Consider the following 19,841-nt stretch of genomic DNA (forward strand, 5'->3'; position numbering starts at 1 on the left):
AGATTCTTTTTTTTTTTTGAGGGGTGGGGCACACTCAACAGTGCTCAGCGACCACTCCTGGCAGGGCTCAGGGACCATCTGGGTGGCTGAGTGTCAAACCTGGTCAGTCACATGCAAGGCAAGTGCCTGACCCACTGCTGATCTCTCCAGCCCACCCCTGAAGTAGCCTCCCTTCCCCCCTCGCCCCCCACACACCCAAAGATGCTCAGGGGTTACTCCTGGCTTTATGCTCAGGGATCACTCCTGGTGACACTCAAGGGACCACAAGGGATACTGGGGACCGAGGTCAGGTCGGCTGGGCACAGGAGAAGTGCCCTCCTCGCTGTACTATGGCTCCAGTCTGCCTGATGTAGTCTTAATAGTCTTAATAGCTCTCTTCAGACAGACATAGAAGGACTGCACTCGTTTGTGGAGTCTAGAATAACATAACATGAGGCTGACACCCAAGGACAGTAGATACAAGGGCCAGGAGGATTGCCTCATAGCTGGAAGCCTGCCTCATGAGCAGAGGGGAGAAGGCAGCTGGAATAGAAAAGGGATCACTACGAAAACGATGGCCTGAGGAACCGGTCAGGATGGGAGATGTGTGCCGAAAGTAGATAATGGACCAAACATGATGACCTCTCAGTGTCTGTATTGCAAACCATAATGCCCCAAAGGAGAGAGAGAGTATGGGGAATATTGTCTGCCATGGAGGCAGGGGGAGGGTGGGAAAGGGGGGGGGTATACCAGGGAGATTGGTGTTGGGGGATGTGCACTGGTGGAGGGATGGGTGTTTGATCATTGTGCGATTGTAACCCAAACATAAAAGCTTGTAACTTTCTCACGGTGATGCAATAGAATTTAAAAAATTAAATAAATAAAACTAAAAAAAAGTATCATTACATAATGATAAAAAAAATTACAAAATGATAAAAAAAAGTATCATTACAAAAAAAAATTTTAAAAAAAAGCTCCCTTTAATCAATCCTGCTCCATGGCGCCAATCCAGGCCTTCATATATGGGACATACGTGCTCTGTGGCTAAGCCTCATTCCTGGCCCCAACGCCATGTTTAAGAGGTCGAGTGAAAAATTGGTGTGGTGTAGTGGCCAATGATGAAATTCTGGTGGTTTCCCTCAGAGGACCAAGACTAGACTCAAGTATGAAGAGATACAAGAGGGAGTCACCCTGAACTTTGAAAAAGCACCTTGATTCCTTAAGAAAGAAGGGGCAGGGCTGGAGTGATAGCACAGCGGGTTGGGCGTTTGCCTTGCACGTGGCCAACCCGGGTTCGATTCCCAGCATCCCATTTGGTCCCCTGAGCACTGCCAGGGGTAATTTCTGAGTGTAGAGCCAGGAGTAACCCCTGTGCATCGCCGGATGTGACCCAAAAAGCAAAAGAAAGAAAGAAATAAGGTGCAGAGAGACGGCTCAAAGGGCCCGTGGACGGGTGTCACACACTGGAGGCCTGGGTGTGACCTCTGGCACCAAACTGCAAGAAGCAGCCCCAGGCCCCTTGCCAGGAGTAGCCCGGAGCACTGGCAGCAGGGTGGAAGGTTCGGAAAAGCCCCAAAGAGACAAAGGTAGTTTGTTTTCCTTTTGGCACTTTTGGGGTCATTGCCAGAGATGCACAGAGGTTCCTCCTGGCTCTGCATTCAAGAATTACTCCTGGCGATGCTCGGGGGACCCTATGGTCATCGGGGATCAAACCTGGGTCAGCCGTGTGCAAGGCAAATGCCCTCCTCACTGTGCTGTCACTCCGGAAATGCCCTCCCTGTTGTACTATTTTTTTTTCTTTTTGGGTCACACCCGGCGATGCTCAGGGGTTCCTCCTGGCTCATGCACTCAGGAATTGCTCCTGGCGGTGCTCAGGGGACCATAGGGGGTGCTGGGAATCGAACCTGTGTCAGTCATGTTGGCTGCGTGCAAGGCAAACGCCCTACCCGCTGTGCTATTGCTCCAGCCCCCCCGTTGTACTATTGATCTGGAAACGCCCTCCCCACCTTACTATCGCTCTGCCCCCCCCCCCCCAAGTAACAAAAAATGGAGACAGAAAACAACTTCCCAGCAGCACCTGCCAGGCCCGGGGTGCTGTGAGCACCACCATCAACAGGCCCGAGACACTGGTCCCGATGGGCAGAGGTTTGCAACCATGTGGTGTCTCTGGGGACAGGCCTCTTCGGTAGCTGAAACCAACAATTCCACCAGCACTGGGCCACCCGTGGGACCCAGGCAGCACCCACCTTCTGGGGCCAGGTACGGCCAAGCACTGTGCTCTGGCCACTGGTTATCCAACAGCCACGAAGGAGCAGGGACACGGTGGGAGGCCGCGGTCCCTCTTTGGGAACACACATCCGTCATCGGGTGTCGGCAGATCGTGAGACGGCGCCCCCTGCTGGTCTTTGCGACGACGGCAACGGATGGGAAACTGCTTAGCGATGGCCGGGAGGAGGGTCACTGCTCTGTCCCCAGCAACAGAAGGGCCCAGACCTTCCACTGCGGTCCCTGCTTCTGGTCTACCCTGCTGCTCTCTGCTCCTCGCGCACTGACCTCCTCTCTGCACACAGTGTCCCAGGAGGGGCCGTCATAGCCCCGTCCCAATTCCTTGGCTTTGTTCCTTACTTGCCCCAAAGACGCAGGCCCCCAGCACCGGCCCTTCCCCCTGACTCAGCCCCCTAACCCTGAAGCACCCTGGCAAAGGGTAGCAGGTGATGAAACGTCCCCCCTCCTGGTAGCTGGGAAGTACTCCAGCATACAGGCAGGCCACGACCTCTGTGTCCACTCGCCGTCCTTGGACACTCTGAGTGAGCACCATGCGGCGAGAAGCCGTTAGGCTGGTGTCTCTGTGCTCCCGGACAGATGCCCAGGAGTGGAACCAGAATTAATTGTGGGTTTTGTTTGCTTGGGGGCCCCACCCAGAGGTGCTCAGAGCTTACTCCCAGCTCCATGCTCAAGGGATCACTCTGGCAAGGCCGAGTGGTACAGAGGATGGAGCCCGGGTCATCCGCGTGTGAGGTGAGGACCTTGCTCACCGCCCCACCCCACCCCCAGCCCATATTTGCTTCCTACTCATCAACTGTCTTATAAAAGTGTCCACAGACGTCACCAAAGGGTCACAAATGTTTAGCGTTCAAAAATTCTTGCAGAGGGGCTGGAGCGATAGGTAGGGCGTTTGCCTTGCACGCGGCCGACCCGGGTTCGATTCCCAGCATCCCATAGGGTCCCCTGAGCACCGCCAGGAGTAACTCCTGAGTGCAGAGCCAGGAGTAACCCCTGTGCATTGCCAGGTGTGACCCAAAAAGCAAAAAAAAAAAAAAATTATTGCAGAGCTCAACCCGCTTTGTGCAGACTGCCTGGAGGATTGCTTCAGCAATCATGGGGATGCCTTTGAGCCCCCTGTTCACCCTCTCCAGGGCTCCCCAGGCTCTTAGTCATGACAGTGCATTCTGGGGAAGGAGCTCCATGGCCCACGGACGCGCCTCAGGCTGAGGGAGCAGTGGCTGGCCCGTGCGAGCGGCCCCGGGTTTGGCTCCGTGACACAGAGGGCTCTGGGTGGGGGCACTCAGCGGCCCCCAGGCCTGCCGAGGCTTTGATGAACAGTCGCTGCCCAGGGCATCTCTCTGGGAACCCCCTCTTGGCTGGCACCACTGTCCCGCCCGGCAGCTGTTTCTAGCACAGCGTCCTCAACCCCTGCCCCACGATGGGACGGACACACACGTCCCTGGGTGACTTTTTACAACGATGACACCACCCGCCACACCGTGAAGGGGCCGAGAGAGGAGACGGGGCCTGGGGGACCCTCCTGTCCGGAGCCCTCCCAGGGACTGGGAGACCCCTTCTTGTGAAAGAGATGCCAAGAGGGCCGGAGTGATGGCACAGTAGGGAGGGCGTTTGCCTCACACGTAGCCGACCCGGGTTCGGTCCCCGGCATCCCATCGGGTCCTCTGAGCACCGCCAGGAGTGATTCCTGAGTGCAGAGCAGGAGTAACCCCGGAGCATTGCTGGGTGTGACCCAAAAAGCATGAGAGAGAGAGAGAGCAAGAGAGAGAGAGAGCAAGAGAGAGAGAGAGAGAGAGAGAGAGAGAGAGAGAGAGAGACCAAGAGCCAGAGTGGTCCTCCGCCCTCCGTGTTCCTGTGTGCGGATGCTGAGACGTGCCACAGGTAGGGGGATGCCCACTCCCCGTGAGGGACCCCCCAAGGGGCCACTCTGCTGCCACTCCCGGGAAAGCCAGCTCTTCTGCCCTGCCCACCTTGTAGTGCGCCAGCTGGAGGGCCAGCTGCACGAAGGCGTCGGGGCTGGTCCGGCACTTCTTGATGAGGCCCTTCCCGAAGGCGTCGAAGGGGAACGAGTGGAAGTCCACGTCGTTGGCCAGCACGGTGGCGCTGCTCAGGGCTGTCTCGATGACTTCTTGGCACTGAGAAAGGGACAGAGGGGTCTTTACTAACGACCACTCCAAGAAGGATGCTGACATCAGGGCAACCCCCCACGACACCCTCCCCGGGCTGAACAGGAGCCGCCAGGGACAGCCATGGGGGGGGCCCAGTCCCCGGAAGGGCCGTGGGGGCTGTGAGTGGAAGGAACGCGAGAGGTCTCGGGGGCTCCCAGCTTCTGGGGGGGACCCTACCAGCACGAGGGGTTTTGTGAGGTGGGTGGACGGGGGTGACCAAGAGACTGACCACAGCGTCCCCTCCTGGGCCCCTCTGTTTGGTTTTTTTTTTTTGCTTTTTGGGTCACACTGGGTGATGCACAGGGGTTCCTCCTGGCTCTGCACTCAGGAGTTTACTCCTGGCGGTGCTCAGGGGACCATATGGGATGCTGGGAATCGAACCCGGGTCGGCCGTGTGCAAGGCAAATGCCCTACCCGCTGTGCTATCTCTGCAGTCCCTTTCTTTTCTTTTCTGATAGGGGTCACACCCAGCAGTGCTCGGGCTCAGGAGTCACTCCTGGTGGGCTCAGGGGACCTCAGGGGATGCCACAGATCGAGGCTAGCCTGGCTGCATGCCAGGCGTGCCAGGCAGTGCCCTCCCAACGGTGCTCTCGCTCCGGCCCTTTTCCCATTCTGAGCGGAAAGTCTCGCCAGGACGGCGGCGTGCGTTTCCCAGGGAGCAGAAACAACGCCAGCCCCCGCCCCTCGGCTCACCTCCTCCGGGATGTCCCACTGCAGCCGCGTGGGCTGTGGGAGGCTCGGGTTGACGTGGCCTTTGCAGTGCCCGTCCTCCGTGTACCCCAGCTGGAAGCAGTCCGTGGACATGACGTACTGCGGAGACAGAGAGAAACGTCGCAGGAGCCTCCGGGCGACGGGGCCCAAGTCTGAGCCCCGGGATCGCCTGTTTTCGGCCCCCAACACCAAGGGGCCCGGGCCACACCTCAGCACCAGCCCAAACATGGTCGTGTAGAGACAAGCACAGCCAGGAGCACCCAGGGCCCATCAGCACTACTGAGTCCCCCCACACAAGGATGTCAGCGCACACCAGCCTCTCTCTCACCCCGGAACCTCAGTCCCCCAGAGACTAATGGTCAGGGTGGAGCCTTGGGGTCCAGGGCCCAGTTTTTGTGTTTTTTTTTTTCTTTTTGGGTCATACCTGGAGATGCACAGGGATTCCTCCTGGCTCTGCACTCAGGAATTACTCCTGGTGGTGCTCAGGGGATCATATGGGATACCGGGATCGAACCCGGGTCGGCCGCGCGCAAGGCAAACGCCCTGCCTGCCGTGCTATCGCTCCAGCCCCAAGGGTCCAGGTTTGGTCCGCAGAACCCCCCGGGTTTAACGCCCGCCCAGAGCATCTGAGGGAGCCTTGAGTCCCACTGTGTGCCTGGGTCCGTCTGCTAATTCCCATTCCCACGCCCAGGACAGCAGGATCGAGGGCTGGGCAGGGGGGTTCTCTCCTCACTGGGGTCCACCCGATGCCTCTCTGTTCAGCACTGACCATGCGTCCCAGCACTGAACCCCACCAGGCAGCACTCTGGCCCTGACCCCCGAGTTCACGTGGCGCTGAGTCCCGCCATTCCTGCCCACTCTCCGCTGAAGGGCAGTGAAGGGGGCGCCTGTCAGTGCCCCCCGAGATGAGCCAGCAAACAAAACGTGGACGAAGGGATGGAAGGAAGCAGGGAGGGAGGCCAGAGAAGCCCCGAGGGGACCCGGGGTTCCCTCACACGGGCCCAAGGGAGGAAGCAGAAGTGGCCACCAGGGCTGGGGGGGCTTCAGAGGGCAATGAAACCGGGATTAACAGTGCTGGGGGCCGCAGGGGCACTGGCTAAGTACCACCCCGACCCCCAGGAGGCACTCAGAGGCTACAGGGGATGGCATGAGAGTTACAAGCCCCCAAAGGGAAACACACACACACAGTCACACACATACACACATTCACACACACGCAGATTCACACACACATATACACACATTCACACTCATATTCACATCGCACACATTCACACACACATACCCACATTCACACTCATTCACATCACACATTCACACATTCACATACATATACAAACATATACATTCAGACACACATACACACACAAACACACATTCACACACACATACAAACATTCACACCTTCACATACAGATACAAACATGTACATTGACACACATATACGCACATTCACACACATATACACATTCACACACACATTCACACATACATACACATATATACACACACGTACTCATATTCACATCACACACATTCACACATGCCTACACACATTCACACTCATATTCACATCACACATTCATATTCATATACAAACATACACATTCACACACATTCACACTCATGTTCACACCACACACATTCACACAATCACATACATATACAAACATATACATTCAGACACACAAACACACATGCACACACATACACACATTCACACTCATCTTCACGTCACACACATTCACACACATAGACATTCACACACATAGACACTCACACACACACATTACACTCATATTCACATCACACACATTCACACACATATACACACATTCACACTCATGTTCATACCACACACATTCACACAATCACATACATATACAAACATATACATTCAGATACACAAACACACATGCACACACATACACACACACGTACTCATATTCACATCACACACATTCACACACACATTCACACTCATATTCACATCACACATTCATATTCATATACAAACATACACATTCACACACATTCACACACATAGACACACATTCACACTCATGTTCACACCACACACATTCACACAATCACATACATATACAAACATATACATTCAGACACACAAACACACATGCACACACATACACACATTCACACTCATCTTCACGTCACACACATTCACACACATAGACATTCACACACACACACACATTACACTCATATTCACATCACACACATTCACACACATTCAGACCGAGTCAGGATTTCATTTCCGTGGGGAAGGTGAAAGGTACGCAAGGGCAGATGGTGAGGAGGCAGGGAGGTTGGGGGGAGGACCAGGAGGCAGCATCTCTTTGAACTTGCCCATGACCTCAGAGACAGCAGCCCCGCCCTCCCCCACCGTGCGGGGCAGGGGTGGGGGGGTGCTCCTGTCTGGGCCCTGGTGCCAGTGGGCGGGAAGAGTGACCCCAGGGCACTGCCAATGGTCACCCTCGTGGGGCCGCACCTCATCCCGCCTCGGCCTGAGAAGCTGGAACCACCCAAGCAGGGCCCGCTCCTGGGCAGGCGCCTGCCCGTGCCCGCCAGTGGCTCAGGGCGGGTCCACTGACTCGAGAGCACCCGGGACAGGGCAGGGCAAGCCGGGCCTGCCGCTCTGCACGGCCGGGGCTGCGTCATGCAGAAACGCCGAGGGAGCTTGACCCGGCCCCGCTTATCAGCTGCAAGCGGCACCTTTGTCGGCGCCTGTGAGAAGGAGCCCTGGGGGCAGCGGCTGCTCTGGGCCAGGGGAGAGGCCGGGCCACGGCTCCTTCCCGGCTGGACCTCTGACTTCTCCTCCGGGACTTTCTCCACCTGGAAAACCTCCCCGGGCAGTTTTACCAAGACCTTAGCAAGAGGACAGGCCGGAACAACAGCACAGCAGAAACAGTGGGTCCCGTCTCCAGCACCCCCATATCCCGAGCCCACTGGGAGTGATCCCTGAGCGCAGAGCCAGGTACTCCTGAGCACTGCCGGGTGTGGCCCAAAACCAAACAAGAAGAAAAATCAGGACAAAGAACCCACCGCTGGGGCTGGAGTGATAGCACAGCAGGTAGGGCATTTGCCTTGCCCGCGGCCGAGCCGGGTTCGATTTCCAGCAACCCGTATGGTCCCCTGAGCACCGCCAGGAGTAATTCCTGAGTTCAGAGCCAGGAGGAACCCCTGTGCATTGCCGGGTGTGGCCCAAAAAAACAACAACAACAACAAAAAGAGAACCCACCGCTGAGTGGTCTGAGCCCCGTTCCTAACCCAGTTTTGGGGCACGGGCGAGGGACTCTCCCCCACCAGAAGTGACACTGCAGAAAGCCAGGCATCCTGCCTGCAGGAGGAGGTGCGTCCTGGCAGGAGGTCCATTCCAGAAGCAACAGGGGCAGACAACCTGACAACCTGAAGGGTCGAGATCCCCAAACTCACGAAAACCAGATGCCCAGCATGGCCAGAAGCTCCCGAGAGCAAGAGAAAACCCTCTGGGGTCAAGGCCCCGGGCAGAAGCCCAGAATGGAGAGATTTCTTTCCGTGAGAACGCGACAGAAGAGTTCAGCATTTCATTCTGATATTTTCATATCACACGTGAAACACTTTAAGCAACACCAAGAAGAAAGAATTCTGGAAAAAAGGAAAACCAGGCCTGGAGCACGTGAGCACCGGGGCTGGAGCACACGGTCAGAGGCGGAAGGCCTGGCTCCGTGCCCAGCCCCCCACTAGGTAAGCAAACGAATACATTGATTTTGAATGTTGGTGGGTCAAGCCCCAGGGTGATCAACTCTGGGTAGTGAGGACGTGGGAGTCGCCCCCCCCCCCCCAGACCCCGTGGAAAAATCTGAAGAACCAGATGTGGCTCTGGTGACCCCTGAAGCCTGGAGTGTCACGGCCACAACAATGCAAAAAAGAAGAAACTCCAGGAGACGGAGAGACAGATTCGGGGTTGTGCCCCCAAGTCTTGGCCCTGCTGCCACGAACTGGTCTCCCAGCCACCAGGGGGCGCACCCGAGGGAAGAAGCCCCAGACCCGAGACAAGAGGCTCCACTGCTGGGGCGGGGGGGGGGGGGGGGGGGGGGGGGGGGGGGGGGGGGGGGGAGGGGGGGGGGCACGCCTGCAGGACACCTGACGTCACTCTCATTGGGTGGCACGGGGAAAACACACAGTTGCAACTTCCACACACAACTCAGACCACAGCAGGGACTCACCTCCCACAGGACTCAACCTCCCACAGGGACTCACCTCCCACAGGACTCACCTACCCAGGACTCACCTCCCACAGGACTCGCCTCCCACAGGGACTCACCTCCCACAGGACTCGCCTCCCACAGGACTTGCCTCCCACAGATCTCACCTCCCATGGGACTCACCTCCCACGGGACTCACCTCCCACAGGACTCACCTCCCACAGGACTCACTTACCCAGGACTCGCCTCCCACAGGACTCGCCTCCCACAGGGACTCACCTCCCACAGGACTCACTTACCCAGGACTCGCCTCCCACAGGACTCGCCTCCCACAGGACTCACCTCCCACAGGACTCACCTACCCAGGACTCGCCTCCCACAGGACTCACCTACCCAGGACTCACCTCCCACAGGACTCGCCTCCCACAGGGACTCACCTCCCACAGGACTCACCTATCCAGGACTCACCTCCCACAGGACTCGCCTCCCACAGGACTCGCCTCCCACAGGGACTCACCTCCCACAGGACTCACCTATCCAGGACTCACCTCCCACAGGACTCGCCTCCCACAGGACTCACCTACCCAGGACTCACCTCCCACAGGACTCGCCTCCCACAGGGACTCACCTCCCACAGGACTCACCTATCCAGGACTCACCTCCCACAGGACTCGCCTCCCACAGGGACTCACCTCCCACAGGACTCGCCTCCCACAGGACTCACCTACCCGGGACTCTCCTCCCACAGGACTCACCTCCCACAGGACTCACCTACCCGGGACTCTCCTCCCACAGGACTCGCCTCCCACAGGACTCACCTACCCGGGACTCTCCTCCCACAGGACTCGCCTCCCACAGGGACTCACCTCCCACAGGACTCACCTATCCAGGACTCACCTCCCACAGGACTCGCCTCCCACAGGACTCACCTACCCGGGACTCTCCTCCCACAGGACTCGCCTCCCACAGGGACTCACCTCCCACAGGACTCACCTATCCAGGACTCACCTCCCACAGGACTCACCTACCCGGGACTCTCCTCCCACAGGATTCGCCTCCCACAGGACTCACCTACCCGGGACTCGCCTCCCACAGGACTTGCCTCCCACAGATCTCACCTCCCACAGGACTCACCTCCCCCGGGACTCACCTCCCACAGGTGGCCCACGATGGGCGCGTCGGCCCACGAGTGCTCGGTGTTCATGCCCATCTTGCCATTTTTGAAGACGATGAATGTGAATGACTTGTCAAACCACCTGTGGGAGACAGAAGCGTACAGAAGTTAAGCGCGTTTCACATGGGTGGCACCAGGGCTGGGGAGAGGGTGCAGGGGCCGGGCACAGGCTCTGTCTGTAGGGCCTCGGGTTTGACCCTGCACACAAGGGCCCCGGGCACCACCAGGACTGACCCTCAAGCACGGCTGGGATCTCTCTTGCCCTGAGCAAGTCACTCTGCACCGCCCAGGGACAAAGACCTCGACTCCAATTCCCTTTTTATTTTTTTGCTTTTTGGGTCACACCCAGCGATGCTCAGGGGGACCATACGGGATGCTGGGAATCGAACCCGGGGTGGCCGCGTGCAAGGCAAACGCTCCAGTCCCTCCAATTCCCTTTCTTTCTATCTTCTTTTTTTTTTTTTGCTTTTGCGGTCACCCGGCGATGCTCAGGGGTTACTCCTGGCTCGGCTGCTTGGGGGACCATATGGGATGCTGGGAATCAAACCTGGGTTCGTTGCATGCAAGGCAAACGCCTTATCCACTGTGCCATCACTCCAGCCCCATCCAATTCCCTTTCTTATGCTGGCTGCAGAGCTGGGCGGTGACCCAGAGCTAGAACAGGATGGGACGGGGAGGGGCAGGGCAGGGTCACGTACAGGCCACACAGGGCAGCCTAGAGAGATGGCGCTGGTGTCTGGGGCCCCACCAGCAGAGAAAGGAGGGCGGGAGGGCGGGAGGGAGGGAGGGAGCAAGGGAGGAGAAGGGTGGAGAAGGGAGGGAAGGACCTGCGGTTCCGGAGCACACCCTCTCTCTTCACTCACGTCTCAAACAGAGGCGGGCATGCAAGGGCAGAGCTTCACTCCTGCAACACGTTCTGTGTCTGTGTGTGAGTATGTGAGTGTCTGAGTGTGTGAACGTGACTGTGAGTGCATGTGTGTGAGTGCATGTCTGAGTGTGTCTGAGATTGTGCTTGTGTGTATGTGTGAACGTGTGAGAGCCTGTGTGAGTGTGTAAGTGCGTGTCTGTGTGTGTGGCTGTGAGTGTGTGTGAGTGCACGTGAACGTTTGCGTGTCTGTGTGAACCTGTGTTTGGATGGGAATGTGAGCGTGCACGTGAGGGTGAATGCATACATGTGCACATGAGTACAAGTATGTGCGCACGTGTGCATGCATGTGTGTGTGTGTGTGTGTGTGTGTGTGTGTGTGCATGAGCCTGTGTGAGAGTGTGGGACAGCTGGCGGGAGAGAAGATCCAAGACTCCTTTTTCCTCATTTACTCGGGGAGCTTCCGGTGGTGAGGATGGAGCCCGGCCGGGCAGGCCAAGCTGAGCTCAACCCCTCATGCCTCCCCGGCCTGAAAGGCCCTTTTGGGGGGACCCTCCCAATGGCACTCAGGGGGCCCCGGGGCCACTCCCAGTGCTTCTGAGCCCCGCAGAGCAGCAGTTGGTGCTAGGACCTGAGGTCGTAGGGTTGGGGGTGTCCGGAAGTGCAGCCCACGGTGCTGGGGCCACACATGGTGCTAAGATCTCCCCGTCTCGGGCCCACAGGGCTATCTCTCTGACCCTCCAAATTCATTTTTTTTGGTTCTTCTGCTTGTTTGGGGCTCACACCTGGTGGTGCTCAGGGGTCGACCCTGACTCTGTTGGGACTCCCTCCCGGCAGCCTTGGGGAACCATGCGAGATGCCAGGAATGGTGCCTTGGTCAGGTGCCTGCAAAGCAAACGCGCTCCCCGCAGCCACCATAGGGCACACAGGGCAGCTTAGAGAGAAGGCGCTGGTGTCTGGGGCCCCACCAGCAGAGAAAGGAGGGTGGGGCCCTACGAATCCCACAAGAATGGGGCTGGAGAGAGAGCACCGTGGGGAGTGCGCTTGCCTTGCAAGCAGCCGGCTCCGGGTTCAAGCCCCAGGCACCCCATATGGCTCCCTGAGCTCCACCAGGAATGAGCATAGAGCCAGGAGTCAGCCTGAGCACTGCCGGGTGTGGTTCAGAAAAACAAGTAAACAAAGAGGGCCAGAGGGAAGCCCCGGCCGGGGCTCTGGAGCACTCGCTCGCACTTGCCAGGCCCGGGTTTGACCCCAGCACCCCAACCCAAAGGGCCTCGAGTGACAGGGCTCACGCCAGGCGCTTGCAGGTGCTCCAGAGGAAGGAGCCTGCGGCAGGTATGCACTATGGCCCCAGCCCAGGGACGCCACGGGGAGGCAGAGCCCCGCCCCCACAAAGGCCCGGCTACCTGTCATAGCACCGGCCGTGCAGGAGCGACTTGGCATAGCTGTCCATGGAGCTGACCGGGTCCTCCTGCTTGTAGCCTTGCTCCGTCTCGTCCAGGGTCACGAAAAAGGCGGCTTTCTCCACGGCGTCCAGAGACTGTTTGTTCTTCCCGCGGGCGAAGTAGGTCTGGCGGCACTTGGCCCAGGGCACCCTGCAGGGAGGGGCCACGTCAGGCCCAGCCGGCCTCCCCCCTCCCCACATGCCGAGGACCTGCCGATGGCGCAGCCTGCAAGTACCACGGCCAAATGTCCACGCCCCATGACCACGGAAGAGTGAGCCAGGCCCAGGAGACACCCAAGTGGCAGCGCCCTTGCCTCGCACGTGTGAAGCCCCGAGCTCAATCCCTGGCAACGCTGGGTCCAGCATTGTGAGAGGCGGCCCTGGCCACCCCCTGCACCAAGTCCGAGTCCACCCGCCCCAACACACACACGTACACACACACACACACACACACATGTGCAAGCCTACACGTACACACATGCGTACACACACACATACACACACACAACACGTGCACATACACGTACATACACATACACACTCATGTGTACACACACATGCACACACAACATGCACATGCGCGCATACACACATACACAATACACATACACACATGCACGCACGTCCACACACATGCATGCACACACATACACACATGTGTGCACACACACACGTGCGCACGTGCACACACATACATACACATGCACGTGCACACATATACACAAGCACACGTGCACACACAAACGTGTGCGTGTGCACACGTGCACACACACCACATACACACATGCACACACGACACGCACATGTGCACGTACACACATACACATACACACGCATGCACGTACATCCACACACATGCATGCACCACGCACATACACACGTGTGTGCACACATGTGCACACACGTGTACACACATGCATACACATGCACGTGCACACACATATACACACAAGCACATGTGCACACGCATACACACGTGCGCATGTACACACATGCACACACACATACACACCACATACACACAGACACACACGTGCGTGCACACACACACGTACACACGCACACACACGTGCAGACGCAGTGGGGGCCACCCGCGGGCAGGTGGCAGGGCGGGCACCTCTCTCCGGCCGTGAGGGCCGCCAGCTTCTTCTCGCCGGGCTGCGGCTCCGACGGGTCGTCCAGGATGCTCTGCATCTGCTGCTCGATCTCGCGGGGCTTCAGCAGGCGGCCGTCGTGGTACAGCCACACCTTGAAGTAGCGGCCGCGGTGGAACACCACGATGTGTTTGCTGTCGCGCAGGTGCTGCAGCGTGTCTGCGGACAGGCAGGCGGGAGAGACGGCGGCGCCTCAGCGCGGGGACCGGGACGGGGCTCGCCGTCAACCGGGCCACGGAGCGGACGGACGCCGCCGCCGGAGCAGGAGGCGGGCAGCGTCGCAGCGCACTGGACGCATCATCCCGGGCTCGTGCAGACCCCTGGTCAGCAATAGCCACGGCCCTGTACTCTGCCCCCTGCAGCACACGCTCCCTCGACACCAGGAATGACCTCTGAGCACTGTGTCATTCAGAGAAAACGGTGTGACAAAAAAAAAAAAAAAAACCTCAAACCTACAGGGGACTTTCCTGCTCAGGGGCCCAGAAAGGAGAAGGAGCGAGGAGGAAGAAGCCAAGGGAGACGAGCACGGTGAGCCGAGCACTGGCCTTGCTCACAGCCATCCAGGGTCAGACCCCGGCGCCCCAGGGGCCCCCAAGCACCAGCAGGAGTGACCCCTGAGTGCAGAGCCAGGAGTCAGCCCTGAGCGGAGTCGGGTGCTGGCCCCCAAATCAAAAAACAAAACAAGAAGAAAAGGAGTAAAGAAAGGAAGAGAAAAGAAGACGATTAGGGGGGAGATAAATGTCAGGTCAGAACAATGAAAGGAAAGCAGGGAAAGCGGAGGCCTGCTCCTGGGAAAGACGGCGCCCCGAGAAGAGAAAGTCAAGGGCCAGAGAAATGGATCCCGGGGCTGGAGCACGCGCGGCGCATGTGGGCACTCAGGGTTTGGGCCCCGGCACCATATGATCCCCCGAGCACTGCAGCGTGAGCCCCCGAACACCACCCCTCCAAAAAGGAAAAGTCAGAAATGACTATTTCTAATATCAAAATGAAAGTGGCAACTGTAGAGATAAAAAAGGTTGAGATAAAAAACTGTAGAGATAAATCGGCCACTGTAGAGATAAAAAAGGTTGACCAAAGAACACCAAGAACAGATGAATGCTGTTGAAGGGAAATATATTTGCTCATTGCATAACTGAGACTTGGACCTAAAATTTTTGTAACTTTTCCCACAGTGATTCAATAAATAAATATAAAAAAAAATAAATAAAGCATCGTGGGTCAAAAAATAAATAAATAAAGAATTAAATTAAAAAAAGGGACTGGAGTGATAGCACAGCGGGTAGGGCGTTTGCCTTGCACATGGTCGACCTGGGTTCGATTCCCAGCATCCCATATGGTCCCCCGAGCACCGCCAGGAGTGATTCCTGAGTGCAGAGCCAGGAGTAACCCCTGAGCATCCGCTGGGTGTGACCCCAAAAAGCAAAAAAAAAAAAAAAGAAACAGGGTTCGATCCCCGGCATCCCATATGGTCCCCCAAGCACCACCAGGAGTAATTCTGGAGTGTAGACCCAGGAGGAACTCCTCTGAGCATTGCCGGGTGTGACCCAAAAAAGCAAAAAAGAAATAAATAAATGAAAATAAAGTTAAAAATAAATACATAAAAAGCATCCAAATTGGAAAGGAAAAAGTCAGACTGTGTATTCCCAGAGGAAAAGATCTTTATTTAGAAAACCGGAAGAAAGTCACAAAAATCCTGCTGGAATGAATCAAGGCAGCAACGGAACCTGACACCAAACCAACACCCGCTGTGGGCTGTGTCCCTGGTGCCACGGGAACGCTCTGACCAGGAAACCCAGAAACAATGGTGCCCACAGCAGCGTCAGAAAGAGCAGAGCGTCAGGCATCGGGCAGGGGAGACCCAATGCCGACCACAAACGCTGCCACGAGGAAAGGAAGACGCACCACAACGGGAGACGTGTGGGGCCCGCACAGAAAAGCAATCGCGCGTCTACACCACCGAGAGTCCTGCTGGAGTTGCTAAGGACCCTCCCCTAGAGACCCCAGCGCTCTTGGCAGAAAGAGGAAAACTCATCCTAAGACTCCCACGCGGTGTCAGGGGACCCCCAAGAGACTGACCAACCCCGAAAAGGGCAACACTGAGGGCTTGCACGTCCCGATTACAGAATTGACTTGCCCAGTCCGTTGGGGGACGGGAGGGACAGCGTGGTGTGAAGGCGCCCACCCTGCCCCTGGCCCACCCCGGTTCCATCCCGGGCACCAACAGGTCCCCTGAGCACCACCAGGTGTGGCCCCAAACCAGAAATATTAATCATCACCCTAACACCATAGCACTGTCCTCCCGTTGTTCATCGATTTGCTCGAGGGGGCACCAGTAACGTCTCCATTGTGAGACTTCTTGTTACTGTGTTTGGAATATCGAATCATTACCGTAAATTAAAAAAAAATTAAAAATAGGTGCTGGAGCAATAGTCCAGCAGGGAGGGTCCTTGCCTTGCACGCGGCTGACCCTGGGTCACTTCCCAGCATCCCACAGGGTCCCCTGAGCACCGCCAGGAGTGATCCCTGAGTACAGAGCCAGGAGGAACCCTTGAACACTGCCGGGTGTGGCCCCCAAATGTTACAAAAATACCAAAAGGTCAGGAATATTGCCCCCCTCCTGCCCCCCCGAGCCTGGAGACACCCAGACAGGCCCATTTCCACCACCCCCACCCGCCAGGATGAGTCACCCAGGAAGGACGCGTCAGGGTGAGACCAGACAACACACAGACACACACTCTCTCCCGTGTCTCCATCTGCCCCCTGCCCCCCTGCTCCATATCCTGCAGGGCACACGCGTGACCGCCAGGCCACAGTCCTTCCTGGCTACCACACCTGAGATGTCTCTGAAGCAGGAGCCGGAGGGCACGACCTCTGGGCACTGTCACAGCCCCCGTGACCTCAGGACCTTGTGCTGCCGTCCACGAGGCATCCCAGGTGTGGAGGGGCCCAGCCAGGGTCCCCAGGCCGACACACAGCACACGGCCTGCCCCCGAGCTCTCTGAGCGTCTGTCACCCAGGGACCACCCTCTGCCCCGAGGGGCGTCAGTGGGCTCAGAGACCCCGAGGTGAGGGGGCTGCGCTCGCTTCCTGCTGTGCTACCATGCCAACAGCAGCGTGAGGGCCGGGCAGAGCGGGTGGGCGTGGCCCGCACTGCCTTGACGTGACAGAAGGACGCCAAGGACGTCACGGGACAAGGGACAGACACCTGGACACCCCCGCCCCGGGACCCCACACCTACGCGGCGCTGGACCGCAGGATCCGTGCCAGGGTCAGCTCAGCCCGTGGAGCTCTGGGGTGTGCTGGGGAACCAGGAGTGAGCCGGAACTGAGCATCCCAAGGGACCCGGCGACCTGCGGGCCCAGTGACACGCCCGCCCGGGAAAGGTCTCCGGGACAGAGGGCCCCGCGGTGAGCTTGGCCGTGGGCTCCCAGGGGCCTGGGGCCTCACCTGTCTCCTCTCCCGGGATCCGAGACGTGTTGAACATCCGCTCCCACTGGGCCGAGCAGAGCGGGATGGTGGACCCCAGAAGGAGAATCTGGAACAACAACAATGTTTCCAGTGCTGAGACTGCAGTGCCTCGGGCAGAGGGGACAGCGCAATGTGCCCCCGGGCAGAGGGGGACAGCGCACCCCCCCCCACACACACAGAGGAACAGGATAACGGCTTACACAGGCGCTAAGGGAGAGATGTTGGGGCTTCAGTGGGACTCAGGGGACCCCTGCAGGGAGGGAGGGAGGAAGGAGGGTGGAGGGAGGAGGAGAGAGAAGAAAGGGAGGGAAGGAGGAGGGATGAGGGAGAGAGGGAGGGAGGAGGAGAGGGAGGAAAGAGAAGGAGAAGGGGGAGGAGGCCCTTCAGCACTTCCTGGTTATAGCCCTGGTGGTCCCAAGCACCTGCACACACACACACACACGCGCGCGCGCGCAAAGATGTACCCACACTCACACACACACACACACACGCACACACACGCACACACACACACACATACACACACACACACATACACACACACACCCTGGCAGTGAACAAGGTCTGGTTCCCCTGGAGCACCAAACCAGCTCCGTGTTTTCCTTCCGAGTTCCAGGACTCATCCCAAGCCCCTCAGCCACTTCGGGTAGTCGGGAGATTTAGCCCTCAGGAAAGCTCCGTGGCGTGAGCGGACCCACGAAAGTGGCCTTTTTGCCTGGGCCGCTGGCATCAAGTTTTGGAAAATGCCACAAGCCCAGGGGACAGCGGAGGACGGGAGGGGAGGGGCTGGGGGGCCGGGCCTGGAGGCTCTGGACGCCCTCAGAGGGGGCACACGGAGCGGCCCACCAGGATGCACCGTGGCTGGTCCCCACGGGCCGGTCAGTCTCCCTACCGGCTTGATCTCCTCGCGGTCCAGCTTACGCCGGTACAGCAGGATGGCGTGGATGGCGTTGCCCGCCCGTGCGGCCTGGATGTGCGTGGGGATGATGTAGAGCAGGTCCTGGGGCGGGAGGGGGGTCGGCAGCTCAGGGCACGCCCCTGCACCCCAGATGGCCCCCAGCGCCTCCCACCCCAAGCCATCCCCACGGTCCCCGCCCAGTCGCGCTCGGCCCCCGAGAGAGCAGCACCCTCAAGGAGCAGAACCGAGGGCCCCCGGGAGCCCCCCAGGGACCAGGAAGGCAAAGCAAAGCCCCATCCACCCTGGGGGTGTGCAGGGGGCCGAGAGGGAACCCAGACCCTGCTCTGCAGAGGGACCCCAGGCGGCAGCGCGCCCCGCCTTCCGGGGGGACTCGCACTTCCAAGGTTCGCTGTTCCCCGGGGCCGGACGCAGAGGCCGGGGAGCGCATGGGTGCGAGGCCCAGCCAGGACAGAGCAGCAGGAACGGCGGCCCCCCGGGTGCGGGCAGAGATGCCAGCAGGCACGAGATGGAGCCTCACCACGGCCACGGTGTTTAGGCTAAAGAGAAGCGCCAGAAGCGTGAGGGGGGAAAGGGCCAGAGCCACAGCACAGCGGGAAGGACAGTATGTGGCCCACCCGGGTTCAATCCCTGGCACCCCATACGCCCACACGGCCCCTGAGTGCAGAGCCAGGAGTCAGCCCCGAGCACGGCCAGGTGTGGCCCAAATACAGAACTGTAGCACTGTCCTCCCGTTGTTCGTCGATTTGCTCGAGCGGGCACCAGTAACGTCTCCATTATGAGACTTGTTACTGTGTTTGGCATAACGAATACGCCACAGGGAGCTTGTCAGACTTTGCCGTGTGGGCAAGATACTCTCGGTAGCTTGCCAGGCTCTCCGAGAGGGGCGGAGTAACAAAATATAGCACTGTAGCACTGTCCTCCCGTTGTTCATCCATTTGCTCACGTGGGCACCAGTAACGTCTCCATTGTGAAACTTGTTGTTACTGTGTCTGGCATATCGAATACACCACAGGGAGTTTGTCAGGCTTTGCTGTGCGGGTGGAGATACTCTCGGTAGCTTGCCGGGCTCTCCGAGAGGAACGGAAGAATCGAACCTGGGACGGCCGGGTTGGCCGCGTGCAAGGCAAACTCCCTACCACTGTGCTATTGCTCCAGCCCAAACACAGAAAAGGAAAAAAGAAAAAAAAAACAGTGAGAGAAAGGAGAGGGAGAAAGAGAAAAAGCAGAAGCAGAGGGGTAAGGACCGGGTGAAACCAGGCACCCCCAGACGGAGCCCCCGCCGCCCCCCGCTGCCCCGCCCCCATCAGCACCTCCCAGCGGGCAGCGCCGGGCACTCACCATGGCGTAGTAGTTGCTGTTGACCATCAGTGGCCCCCGGCCACGCAAGTACACGTACTCCTCCCACCAGTCGCTCACCTGCGGGACCCCCAAACCAGCTGAGCCCCGGCCTCGTGGGTGCAGGGTCCCCGCC

At 58.5% G+C, this 19,841-nt stretch overlaps 1 protein-coding gene across 1 annotated transcript in view; it reads right to left on the bottom strand.

Annotated features, from left to right (window-relative positions):
* CPT1A (carnitine palmitoyltransferase 1A) overlaps positions 1-19,841 on the bottom strand; it is a 52,487-nt gene that overhangs the window by 8,538 nt on the left and 24,108 nt on the right. Inside the window, exons 7-14 of the mRNA XM_056131998.1 lie at positions 19,709-19,786; positions 18,344-18,451; positions 17,431-17,518; positions 13,947-14,142; positions 12,792-12,980; positions 10,497-10,602; positions 5,124-5,240; positions 4,233-4,397 (exon numbers count right to left, since the gene is read on the bottom strand). Of these exons, the coding sequence (XP_055987973.1) occupies positions 4,233-4,397; positions 5,124-5,240; positions 10,497-10,602; positions 12,792-12,980; positions 13,947-14,142; positions 17,431-17,518; positions 18,344-18,451; positions 19,709-19,786 (1,047 nt within the window). The remainder of the gene's footprint in view (positions 1-4,232; positions 4,398-5,123; positions 5,241-10,496; positions 10,603-12,791; positions 12,981-13,946; positions 14,143-17,430; positions 17,519-18,343; positions 18,452-19,708; positions 19,787-19,841) is intronic.

The sequence above is a fragment of the Sorex fumeus genome, unplaced genomic scaffold (assembly GCF_029834395.1).
Source record: "Sorex fumeus unplaced genomic scaffold, SorFum_2.1 ptg000093l, whole genome shotgun sequence".
NCBI classification, from domain to species: domain Eukaryota; kingdom Metazoa; phylum Chordata; class Mammalia; order Eulipotyphla; family Soricidae; genus Sorex; species Sorex fumeus.